General features: G+C 41.1%; 1 protein-coding gene across 2 annotated transcripts in view; it reads right to left on the bottom strand.

Moving 5' to 3' along the window:
- The window catches only part of CDH4 (cadherin 4), a 718,652-nt gene that overhangs the window by 121,251 nt on the left and 583,540 nt on the right, over positions 1-13,861 (bottom strand). For both annotated transcript variants that reach the window (XM_050917772.1, XM_050917773.1), the window contains exon 7: positions 2,082-2,254. In XM_050917772.1, the coding sequence (XP_050773729.1) occupies positions 2,082-2,254 (173 nt within the window). The remainder of the gene's footprint in view (positions 1-2,081; positions 2,255-13,861) is intronic.

Raw genomic sequence — 13,861 nt, 5'->3', positions numbered from 1 at the left:
CTGCTCATGATTCAGTTAAGTTTCTGATTGTGTAAATAGAAGGAGCGTGGAAATGCCTGCTGTCATGTTTGCAAAGTCGCCTAGATCAGACTGTGGAAGAGGCAAACGACAGTGCTGTATTTTTTCCTCGGCTCTGTTTCCTGTCTTCACATCCAGTCTCTTGAAAGTTCTTCTTTCATCTGACCAGCTCCACAGACAGCAGTTTCATTGAGCCTTCTCCCTCAGGGTCAGCACTAGCTGAGGCTGCGCCTTGGGGGAGCCCCAGTTCTATGCCAGCTCCATCCAGCACCCCCTGTTTCTATTCCAAATCTTTCTGACTGCCACAGGGGCCCCCTTGTGCCTGCTGCTGTCAATGTTTCTATCCAGTTCTGCCTGTTCACCAGTGGCCACCTTCCCTTGCTCTGAGGCTCCGTTTAGGATTTCCGCTCCCAGGCTAACTGAAATGCATGGAAGCGGCATGGAACCCTGAAGCCTCAGTGTAGCCTTGAAGCAAAAGGCAGCCTGAGGTATTTGACTGAAACACTGGCAGTAAAGCGTTCAGTAGCCAACTCTCAACAGAGTGCATTGGAACCTAGATGCCTTGACACACATTGAACGCAGTTTGTAGTGACTGAATGAAATGGAGAAACAGTGATGGAAAATTTCAGCATCCTCCCATGCCTACAATTTTGGCATCTCAGATAACCAATCAGTTCACCAGTCCTTTGAATGGATCTCTTACCAGCTTAGTCTCTATCCAGACAGAGAAATGGGTTGCATAGTTAAGGGAGGAAAAAGATGATAATTGAACTCATTTTTGGAAGGCATCCATTAAAAACATGGTACACTGGACTTGCACTGCAATATTTACCACTGTGGTACTGCCACCTAGATTTAAAATGGAGAAAACCATGAATACCTTGGTAAATTTAACTATAGCAGGGTATGGATCCTGTTGTGTTTTTTTAGAGTGTTCATCATATTATCAGTGGGATATCACAGTACAGTAAACAACTAGCACTACCAATCACTTTTATATAGTTTAGAAAATAAGACTGCCGTGTTTGACATTTGAAAGGTGGTAACCCAACCAATCACAGGATGATGGAGAAAAAGACATGGCATAAATTCTTCCTCCACCATCAGCTAAAATGGATTTTGAGGACAGAAATCTCTACTGCCCAGGCTAACCCAGTTGGTTTTAATTTAGGGGCAAGAAATTCCACTTCCTTTTCTGTTCCACTTAGTGACTGATTCTGGGGACAGAAAATCCTAGCATTCATGCTAATCTGATCATTTTTAATGTGAGAGGTTGGAAAGCCTACCTTTAGATTCACCCTGACTTTATCTAATAAGAAGTGCATTTCCAAAGAAGGTGGAGGGAGGGGGCTTGTGAGACTCACTTTAGCTAATCTGTGCTGGTGGAGTGTAGTTTTTATGATTTAACATAGTTTTTTTCCATTTGGAACATTTGCATATTCTATAATGACAGCAAGAAGATCTATTTAGAGAAGAATGCTTCTCGGAACAAAAGCACACTTGCCTTAATATACAGCAGTAGACATTTTCCTAATGTTGTCAACATAATCACGATTAAGTGGGGACCATGCTGGCTCTCTGACACTAGTGGGTGAATTTTTTAATGCCCGATAATGAAGTAATGTTTGGGATCTAGCATTATATTTAAGAAACTGTTCACAATGGTGCTCTAATTGTTTCCAGTGATAACATGTAAAGTCCCGTAGAAGGCAGAGATGGGAAAGACCTTTGTCCATCCCCCTGCTAGTGAAGGACTGTTCTCTACAGTTTATTTTCCATGGCTTCGTTTAAGTTATCCAAGGATAAGGCTTTTTAAACTTTTAAGACTATCCCACAGTTTCATAGACTGCTGATGATTAGGACAAAAGGCCCAAACCAGAACCCGAAGATCCCCAGCTCTGGACTTTGTGCAAGTCACATCCAGATCTGAACCTCATGGCTTCACTCTGAATACAAATCGCTCCAAACTTTAGAAAATTTGGGTGTAAATCCGAATCTGGATTTTACAGTTCAGTAAATCAGTGACAACCAGAAACATCTATATTTTTTTCCTTTAAACTCACCTCTCTGTCAAGTCCAGCAGCCACTGTGACAATGTCTCCTGTTTCACTATTAATGGTAAACATATTTTGTGACGGACTCTGTGGGGTCTGAGTCACAATCCGGTATCTCACCATCCCATTGGCTGTAGTACTATCATCAGCATCATTTGCAGTCACCGTCATCACATAGGTCCCTTGAAACAAGAGAAAACAAAACATCAATACCTTTTCAGTCAGCCATAATGTGCTGTTGGTGAGTTGGAAACCTGCACTTCATTCAGAAATGTTATAGGCAAGAACATCTCATTTGAAATCTACCTAATTACCCAAGAAGCATATTGTGAAAATACTATCCCTGTTTGGATTGGATATGCTGGAAGGACAATGATCATATAGAACCAAGCTTCCCCTGTTTCATTATTAACGCCAGCCTTATAGTTTTTTCAAAGGATTGTATGTTTTAAGGCAACACTTGCCCTCTGCAGCTTCCTGTGCCTTCTCCCAGAGGTATAGATTTCTCCTTCCAAAAATAAGCCCAGTTACCTTGCTATTGAGACTTTTTCTAGAATTTAGCAGCACAAGGTCTTCCAGGGTTCTCAGCAACTACAGAAGGATCCACCAACATGCACCACTACAGCATGGCTTGTCCCATGCCTCCAAATCCTGCAATAAAAGAATCCATCTCTCCAGTGCCAGCACCATTTCAGGGCAAAAACAAGGCTTATCTGCAGAGCAAACCAAACAGCTGCTGCCCAGCAGGGAGGGAAATCAGTGGTTTGGTATGTGTGGCCAGCAATGTATTGAATCGTTGGTTTGTTTCTTGCTAATCATCAGCTTTTTCATTTGCCTTGCAAAAAGCCTATTTTCCAGATATTGCTAGGAGCACAATGACAGGCTTATTATCACTGGAGTTTGGCAGCAGGGTGTTCTGTTAAAGAGGGAAATTATCACTATAATTGATTAAAGGATGTTGCTTGATTGGATGGACTCCTGCAGCTGCATGGTCTTATGACCCCCCACCTCCCCAATAGCTGATGCACCGCAGCCTAACATTTGTTATTATTGGGTGGAAAGAATGACTTAAAAGATGGGCACACACTGCTTACAAATAATGATCTGCAATAATATATGTAACTGATGATAAGGTACCCAAACAAGAGAAAGGGGAAAGCAGGGCTGGACCAATTTTACTGGCCACAGCAACAAACAAAAATCAGTAGAAAAATGGACGGCATCGCTATTACGCTGCTCATTTGAGAGTCATGCATAGTGAGGGACAGATTATGACTGGCAATCCACGGCCCACACTGGAGGAGGCGCGCTCAGGGGTCTCAGCAGGGATTCCAGCTCACTCTAAATGGGCATTCTTTCAATGGCGGCAGCATGCATGCCCTTCTGAACTCAGCCAGCTATACTAGCCACCGGAGCGTGTACCACAGTTAATCACACTGCTTTTCCCCACTTTTGGATAGCTACCACCTTTGGGGGTGCCAGCAGGAAGCTCCCCAACAGTATCACGTCCCTGTGCAGGTGCACATAGTCCTACGGGACTCTTTCCAGCTTGCACAACCAAGCTGCCTTTGTTCTCTATGGTACTACAGATCCCTGTGAATTTTGCTATTTTAGCTTTTTAAAAAATGTGTAAGGCAAATTCCTGTGATACATGCAAGTCCTATTTTTCTACAATAAGCCTGGCCCTCATCTGTGAAATGAAAACAAAGTATTCAACAACCTTAACATTTTTCTGATCAATAAACTTGGGCTGAGGAAAGCAACATTGACTTGGAATAAGTTTGCATGAGTTATGATTTGTTCTCCTTTCTCTTGTAGCATTTCCTTTTTTTCTCTTATAAAAACAGTAATGATGAGAAAACTGATACAAGCAAAGAATCCATCCTTAGATAAATACCTAATAGAAGAAATTTCAATAGAAAACATGTTGCACAAGATGTTTGATTTGAAATTTATGTTATCTTAATGCATTCCATAGAGATAATAATCTCTGAGCAGAATGTCAAAAGTTATGGTTAATGAAAATGGAAGAGGAAATAAAATCTATTTTGGAGTTATAATACACACTGTAATACACTCATGAATCCAAAACACCAGGCTCTAGAGAAACAAATTTTATGATTTAGTTTTTGGTGTAAGAAAACATAACAGTTCAAAAATAAAAGTTGTTTGGTACACTACGTTGCCGATACGAAGCAAAGGAGATTCTTTCATATTAGTGAGAGATGCCTAGGTGCAGGAATTTACAAAGTCCCAGACTCTGCAAATTCTTACTCATGTGAGTAATTCCATTGTTCTCTTTGAGACAGCTCCTGTGAAGAAGAATGACAACTCAGGTGAGGCTTTGTAGGATTGGGCCTCATGGCTTTTCTTTCCCTTCACCCTTGTTTCCCTTGATGCAGCACTTTGACCAATAAAATAACATTTTATACATTGCAGTTCTAGAAAACCGATTATATCAATTGTCCTTGACCTGCACCTCATAAGGACACACAAGACCCGTTAAATGCCTCTTATGATGTGAACCGAGAACCAAGCAGCTGTGGCTCTTGCTGCAATCTGCTCTGATTCTCATGTGTGAATATGATAATTTTCCATTGTGAGATCCAAATTAGCAGGAAGCAAAAAGGGTTTGAGGAAGTTGACATTAATGCCTAGCGTGTAGCATAACAAGTTGCCACATGTAAGGGTGGCAAGTAGCTGGGGTGGGTTCTGTAGATTTTGAGAAAGTCACAGTTCCTTCTCTGGTTCCCTCTTTGCTCCAAGAAGGAAGTAAGCTGATAGCATTCCACCATCCAATACCAGGTATACATTAGTAGCGGATTATTTCCCCCTCTATGCCATCTCTGCTCTGCTGCCTGGTATGTGGATGGGTGCAACCAATGTACCCATTCTCTTCACCTGCCCACTTAATTCCTGCCTGGCTCTGTTGGAGGACGGGAACAGCTTTATGGAATCTGCTCTGCTCTCCATGCTGTGACGCATGTGCAAAGGTGCACTGTCTTAAGGGCAGGTGACAATTCTACCATTATTGTGTGTATTCTGTAATCAGTATTATACATATTTACTCCATCTTAACCAAGACACAGCTCTTGCTGGACACCTTCTCAGAGTACTGTAGTGTTCAGTTAAAAAAAGGTACATTGTTAAAATATGGCCTGCTGAAGTGAATAGCACAAACACACACACACATACACATATTCTGTATAAATCTAGGTGGAGTGGGATGGGCATAAGCTGCTGTGGTACTGGGCATCTTTGTGATTGCAAATCTAACTACTGTCAGCTCATCTACATAGTTTGCATAGGGATACTTGTTTGTATATTTTAAATTGAAATAAAATATATCTATTTCTACAGTACTCATCGCAGTATCTAGGCACATATATAGGGCTAGACTGTGCAGCCCTTACTCAGGTGAGGATTCCTACTGATGTTAATGGGGCTATTCATATGAGTAAGGATTCACCAATGTGAGGAGAGCCCAATCTAGCCCATATAGTGATGTGTTTGAATTGAACAGAAATGAAAATAACAGACTAACAGTGCTGGCCGTGTGCCACTGTGCATGCAAAGAAATGGCCATTATCATCCAACAGGTCTTATCCACCTGATGTCATGGACGGACACTGTGAAAGCTGTTCCAAACAGCCTTGCTAAAGTGTTGCAAGCCTGACTGTTCCACTTCTGGGTCAGCCACTGCCAACCATGATGAATTACAAGGTGGTTTTTAAGATGCAGGGCTAGAATGAGACGACCAAACCATTTTTCCTCGTAACCCAAGACAGGATTTGAAGCTGTCATGGGTTTCTGATAATTAATACGACTACTCAACACTTTACTTCTGCAAAGCACGGTATAGGCATGAACGTAGTGCACTTCTGATCTGAAGAGCAAGTGCAAGAACACAATGAACAAGCCAGACCTCATTAAAAGAGAACACATGAACTGATGAAGCACAGAAGATTGACCAAACCCAGGTAGTGTATCACATGCTGAAACACATCATCTGAACGATGTATTTGATATAATTGTACTAAAATTTACACATAACCTATGAATACCAGTAGATTACCTGTTGAAATAGAAACATTTCCTATCACTTCAGGTACAATATCTATTAAATAAAATATACCACCTAGTAAATCATGTCAATATTAAATCGTTTGTTACACCTGTTGAACTCTCCCAAGCAACTGATTGAATTATCATGCACAGATAGTGCTGACAAGAGTACTGTACATTAGCTCTTCAAAACTAATGTGCCAAGTTCATATCTCAACTGAGTCAAAGTTAACGTATGACATGGCATAGCTGATCTACCATTAAAAAGAAGATACCAAGAATCTGAACCTGAGAGTGCATGCCTTCCATTTTACAACAAATGCAGCCTTCTGGACATTACTTTGTCAAGTAATGCAAATTTATTTCAACCAGATGACAGTTGAATATATGAAATAGGAAGGCATCCATTGCCCTTATCTCCTGCCTACCTGAGACAGAGGGTATGCGTACGCTAGATCTGATGGGGTAATTCCAGCTCAGGTAGACATACCCACACTAGCTCTGACTGAGCTAGCATGCTAAAAATAGCAATGCAGCCATGGCAGCGCAAGCAGCAGGTGCAAGCTAGCTGCCCAAGTATGGTTCCATCTGATACCCTGGGCACGTACTCGGGGCAGCTATCCCGTCCCACTGCTAATGCTGCAACGACTACACTGATTGATCAGAGCAAGCATGGGTATGTTTTCCTGAGCTAAAAATTACATCTCCAGCCCCTGCCTAGACATACCCTATGAGTGTCACTATGTGAAAACGTCCCCTTCAGATTGATTGGGCTTTCTGTGGGATGTGCACACGATTAGAGGAAGTGATAAAGAAATCATTAAGTGCAAGATAGAGCCTTACAGAATATATTATGTCCAGAGGAGCGGGGGCTGGTAAAGATGATTAATCCACTTAGTGCAGAATGAGAGTTTCTACACAGGGGGTTAGTCCGGAATAGCTTTTATGCTTCATATTCACATCCTAGAGACTTGGCATTAACTTCCCCAAGCCCTAAGATTGTTTGGTTTGGAAATGATTACTAAAGTACAGTTCTGCATTGAAAAGTTACTATGTAAAACAGGCTTTGTGGGGTTCTTTGTATCTCAGTGACTCAAGATCATACTGTACATACCCATTTGATAAGGAAAAATAAAATTAAAAAAAAGATTATATTTGTATCCCTAAATACATGCATGCACCCAAATGTTTAGCTCTGCAAAGTCATCCTAAGATCTGACTGGCAAGGTGGATTCTTTCTGGCTCAGATGTTAACAATAAAGAACTGCAGACTAATTGCTGCTCTCGCTTTCCCTTTGTCTTCAACCTCTGATCTCTCCCACATCTGTGCAACCTCATTTCTGTGCAGTAAAGATTGGGTTTTCACAGTGTTAAGATTTACAATTGTGCAACCAAAATCTAAGAACAGTCGCACTCAGACCTCTTTGAAAAGATGGCCTCTAATACTTTCGTGTTACAATTGCATCATAACTACCTCTATTCTAAGCTGGGTAAAAACAACACTGATGTTTATTAGTTAGACTTAATGCAGAGTTAATGGGGCATTTATCAGAAAACAAAAAGCCTTCCACTCTGTCCTTTATGCCTCATACCAATGCAATAAATAAGTACATAAAATAACCCCCATCCTGTCTGTTCTTGTGTAGAAACAGACACGCTAAAACTTCATGCGGTTTTCAGTGATAATGTTAATTCTTTATTGAGCTGTGTCTTACAGTTTATGGTTTTAAATGGCTGGTAAATGTTGCAGAATCATTAAAGGTTGGTTAACCTTCTCAGTCTAATTTTGTCTTACAAGATACTTAATTTAATCATCTCCCCATAGAAAAGGAATGAATCATTATCTGCAGACATGTAGTGATGAACATATTACATTAGATCTTCATTAACCCAAGTTAATAATGGCTTTGAACGGATGGAATCCTCCCCTTCCTCCTTATTTCCCCCCACAAATTGCAAAGCTCATGTAGTGAATGCTCTACATACCAATGTTTGGCAGAAGAATAAAGGGATCACTGATGGAAAGTTCATGCTTTAAAAGTGGCACAAAATTTGTAATACTCTCCTAAAACTGACAATTTCTCATTTAAAAGCATCCTGATAATTGCTGTCTTCTACCTCCTGGGTCAGATTCTCAAACCCTTACATATGTTGAATAGCAACATACTCTTCAAGGAATACCATTTATTCCAAGGAAACCTCTTGCAGAATAAGATATGGCTCGGAGAATAAGGATGGCAAAATCTGGACCTATATTTGAACACACCGGGATACCAAACCTGAATATGTTCTCTGGGTGCTATAGTTACACGAATACTTCTCCTCCATTTACAATAATAACTTTTAAATATTGCTTCAGTGTTGAAGGCAGCAACCATCGGAAAAATCTCAGTTCCAGGCTGAATCCGTCCATTGTCCATCTCGAACTTGTGTATGAAGATTGCACTTTGCCTTTGTTCTCCTCTTCTTGATGATTTCATTGTGATTCCAGCAAAAAGTGAAATGGAGAAGACTCTTGTTCTGAGAAGCAACTTGTCAAATTCTGCCAGTTTGCAGGACAAGAGCATGATTTTCATCCAGCCTCCATGCTGAGGGACAGATTCTTAATGTAAACAAAAGGCACCGATGGAGCCACAACAACTCACAGAGAATCTGGCATTGGCACTTTAGGTCCACTGAAGCTCTTGTTTTGGAGGGCTGATATTCTTTTAAACCATCAAGGGAATAGCTGAAAGCAGAAAACATGCTTATACAGTGGTAGGACATTTTGGGTCTTGCCACTTTTAACCAGGATCCTTTACAACTGAAATAAGTGCAAGAGTTACACTTGCCTGTAAATGGTGCACATTATGGCTGTGACCAGCTGTGTTTGATACACCAAAATTCAGGTCCTTCATGAAGCATTGCAGAACCCGAGAACAACCTGCAGGGGGGCGGACCACCCGCTCCAGCCTGGAAGGGGTTGGAAAAGCCCTGCAGAGGGCTGGGGCTGGGCAAGGTAAAACTCTGGCTGATTAGGGGAAGTGGCTGCAGCTGGGGCCATGCCCCAATCTGAGTAACAGAGCCTTATAAGAAGGCCAGGGAAGCCAGAAGAAGGAAGCTCCCTCTGCCTGTAGAGGGAGAAGGGCCTGGTTGCAGGGAGCTGAACATAGGGTACTTGAGTGGAGCAGGGCTGGGGAAAGGCAGAGGAGCTGGGGAGCTCCTGACTGGAAAACCCCAGGCTGCGGCCTATCATTTGGCCAAAAGGTATTGGGGGTTGCAGAAGGCAGCCCAGGGGTAGGCCAAGGCAGCAGGTCCAAACCCAACCTTGCCAGTGATGAGTAGGCTGATACTGCAGTCTGCCCCAGGGCGCAGGGGCTAGACAATGACTGGCAGTAGCCATATACTGAGACGAGGTGGGAATAGTGGGGTGGGGGTTCCCCTGGGAGGGGGAGACCCAAAGAGAAAGGGGTTACTGCTTGGGGGCAGCACCCCAGCTAACAGGGCACCGGGAACCTGGGAGGGACACGGGGGACAGAGGACAGGTGGATCACAGGCTTGCAGAGGGCGCTCCGGAGTTGGAAGAGCTAATTCCCGGAAGTCACCAGCAGGAGGTGCAGCAGGGGTGAGTCAGCCGGTCTACACAACCCTATACATATGAATATGAAACAAAATACCTCTTATACAGCACTTTTTAATCAGAAGATATATTTAGAAGAAGTTTTACAAGGGAGATCACTGACCATATCCCCATTTTACAGATGGGGAAACTGAGACACAGAGTGGGGAAGCAACTAAAGTCACCTAGAAGAAGAGCTGGGAATAGGACCTAGATCTCCTGAGTCCAGTCCGGTACTTTCTCCACTTGGAGTTAACAACATATAAAATCAATTCAGAATCAGAATAGCCCTGGCTAAACTAAGCATTATATTTTGACCTAGAGACCCTCATGAGTTCAAAACTTTCTCGGGAGAAGGAACAGGAGTCTTGTCATTGATGTCAATGGGGCCAGGATTTCACTCCTTGTATTTTGTCAGATACCATGATCATTCAAAGTTTTAAACATAGGAAAGGACAACAGACACGAGTGCAGAGCTGTAGCCTGTGAGAGGAAGAAGGAAACAAAAAAACCCTACTATTTCAGTCAAATAAGGAGAGGCAAGACTTGGAAGCCACTGAAATGCCAGAATAACTATTTTCAAATCAATGAAGTATTGTCTGGATAATCAATGTAATGAATGAAGAATTGGGAGAGTTGTCATTACTAAATGGCGAAGCAGTGAAGATGATAGAAGAGGCAATTTAAAAGATATAAACTTGAGGCCAGCATAGAGACAACAGCTGTAGTATCTAACACTAAAGCTCAACTGCGCACAAAAAATGGATTAAATAGATGATAAAAAGCCATTTTTACATTCTCATTACCCCAAATGCAAAATGAGAATCAGAACCACCAAATTTATGCAGTAGTGTCATCAAAATAAATAAATAGTGTCAACTAAATGAACAAGTGCAAGGCATGGAGATGAGACAGATGCTTGAAATTCTGTTGCAGATGTAATAAATTGCAAATATGTCTAATCTAAACTGTATCCTGCATCACATAGACAGAAAAGTAAAGTAGAAGCAGCACTTCTCTTTCAGATGCCACTCCCTGGGGAGTAGCTGCTAGCTCCTGGCATGCTCTTTTACCATTATTTTTTTGTAATCAATGGCATATTTTGACCTTTCAAGCAATTAACCTAATTCACAGAGGATGTCACTCCCTAATTACTGGAGACATCAGATTGTCAACCTCAGACAAGGCACAAAGAGACAACCTAATGTGAATAAAGAGAACAAGTGGGTCTAGAGAGATGATAGAAAAAATCAGAAAGGGGGTTGTCATCTGGAACTGAAGAACAAAATAAACATCTTGGGAAAGAAAACTAATGAATGCACTGAGTACAAATCACACGGAGGTACAGCCAGATTTGAGGTTAACTCTTGTATGATTTGGAAATGTAGTCTGCAGCCTGGTGAGACTGAAAGCACCACAGAGTAGTTATATGAAGTAAAACCCGAAGATAGGCAAAACAGACTTCAGTAACAAATGGATGAGCCTCATCTTATGAGGCAGTTTAATAAATGGAACCTCCTGCTTCTCACAGTAAACTCAAAAAGTGGAATAAGAGAGATTTAGGACAAAATATTCAAAACTGTAAGCAACCAACACAATTTGCATAAAAGCATGAATGTATTTGCATGCCTAATTTGCACACGCACATATTGCACAGCTATAACTGTGCATGCAAACAGAAAGACAGATGTCCGATGGCAAATGCATATGCAAATAGTGAAATTATGCAAACATTTCTCTACAAAATCTGGGCCTTCACACATACTGCACAATATCATTGTGTATCTTGAATTTTCACTAAGAAAGTGGTTTATACAATTATAACATATAGTTTCATAATTTCCAAAATAGAATTAAAAAGTGTTAGGCTTTCTTCACAACAGAGTGGAAATTAAAGTGCATAGCAGAAAATCTATCCACATTTCTCTGCAGAATTGAGCTGTGTGAGAGGCCATTAATGCAACTAAAGAAACAAAAAATACAGTGATGGTACCTAATATTCAACAGATTGAGAACTGGAAGAATATATCAGGGCAACTGTACCAATGTTTTCCCTCCATGGTCCAGCAAAAGCTCCCACTCCAGGGCCCCAGATCCTCAGCTGTCAACTCTCTTGAGCAGAGATCCATGTCTCTCTTGTTCCTGACTGCAGTTTTTCCCAACCTGCACTGTTCATTACCTGCACTGTGATATTCTCAGCATGCCAGACTGCCTAAGCAGGCCAATGTGTGTGCTTTACTTTCTCTCTAAAGGTTATGAACAGCTGTAATTGCCAGCAATCACAGCTTACCACACATCTCTTTATAAGCAAGCACATTTATTCTTACAGTGAAAGCATTACAGAGAAACATATTAAAAAAACTACAAACATGCTAATAAGCTTACCAAAGATCTCCTCCCAGTTCCAACAAGGGCTCTGGTAGGAGTCAGTCCTTCAAACCACACAAAGGAGTTTTCTGTGGTTACAAGCTTTCACAGCTTTAGCTCAGAAATGGCACACCAGTGAATAGATAATCTTTCCTTTATACAGCTTAGGCGTATGAGATTGGTCTCATGTAATAAGTGATCAGCAGACAAAAACAGGGCATAGTTTCAGAAGACTGGATTTTTGCATAACCAGAGGTGAGGGATTTGCATTAACCTCTCCTTAGGTATTTTCCAGGAACACATGTATTGTCTGAAAAGACCATTCGTGTCTGGCACATTGTTCGATATAGTCTTTTGTTCATTCAGGCTTCTCATCACATCTCTCCCCTAGAGAAGCTGCATACAATCCTGGCCCAGAATAATATATAAACTTTGCATTTAGTACAGTAGACCCAAAGAGACAAACTTAAGACAATAAGGTTTTTCAAGGATATTGAAGGAAACTGCTGGATCGGTCACAGCAGCTGCACAGGATGTCTCCAAAATAGATGCAAGATTTGTTTGACACCTGTTCCATCTTTTCAAGCATATTTAGTTATTTTCATTTGCTGTTGTCTGATAAGACTTGGTGATGCTAGGTGACCAGGTAGGGCCAAAGTTCACTGACTTCAATGCAGTTAGATCAGCAGAAAATTTGTCCTTTAGTCTACAAGGTGAAACTGTGTAGATTGCATAGTTTTCTTGCACAATATGTCACACACACACACACACACACACACACACACACACACACACACACACACACACACACACACACACAAAACCAATGGCAGATTCAACGAGGGACCAGATTCTTGATTGTTTTTGACTATTAACTACTTGCTGGAGGACCCCTGTAAGAATAGTTAGCAAGATGCTTCACAACTCTCCACTGCTATCAATTTATTTGTTTCTATTCTTTTAAATAATGTGTCTTGATTATGTTTTCCCATAGGTATATGGTACATTATTTGAGGTTGTTTGGTAAAAACATTGCAGTGGATGGGCTACTGCATTGCTACAATTTATTTCCAGGCTGGTCTCAGAAGACTATTTCAACCAATTTTTTTGGATGTGGATTTTTTTCTTCCTGAGCCCTATAATTCATTGCATTGCTACTAGGACTGGCTGTTTCTATACTAAAAAATAAGTAAGCAAACTATTTCATAACTACCCACTTTTGACACAAAATGGAAAGCAGTAAAATGTGGTTGTATATGAGCACTTTCTTATCTCAGAAGGGTGCATGGCTGACCAAAAGACTTGAAAGAAGATATTGTCTGTCCTAAATTTATGTGCAACGTGTCAAAGAGAGAAGAGGGTGGGTCAGATGAAGCCATTTTTAATAGTTTACAAAATGCAAGGATGAGATTAGCCTCTACCCAAACTGAACAGAATGAGGCAGCATTAAGATATTTAAATTGGCTGTATGATGAACATAGCGATAATGCATCTGGTAAGACTGAGAAAACTGCTGAATCATATTCTGTTAATAAGGCAATCAGATGAGTTTTTAAGTGTTATCCCTTTAAGGATGATGATACTTTAGCTATTTCTATGCTTTCCTAGCTCTAATGCTGATTAGGAAGAAAATGCAATTAGAAAAACACACTCTCACGCAGGGTAGGATCCCCCACAAGATTTCACTGTATACATAGTAATGTGGAATTTGATCATGAATGGTAATAATGACTGAAGTGAATAAATCTGGCTCATGTTG

The sequence above is a fragment of the Gopherus flavomarginatus genome, chromosome 11 (genome assembly GCF_025201925.1).
Source record: "Gopherus flavomarginatus isolate rGopFla2 chromosome 11, rGopFla2.mat.asm, whole genome shotgun sequence".
Taxonomy (NCBI): domain Eukaryota; kingdom Metazoa; phylum Chordata; order Testudines; family Testudinidae; genus Gopherus; species Gopherus flavomarginatus.
The sequence above is the reverse complement of the archived record's forward strand: the minus strand, read 5'-3'. Positions and strand labels throughout refer to the sequence as shown.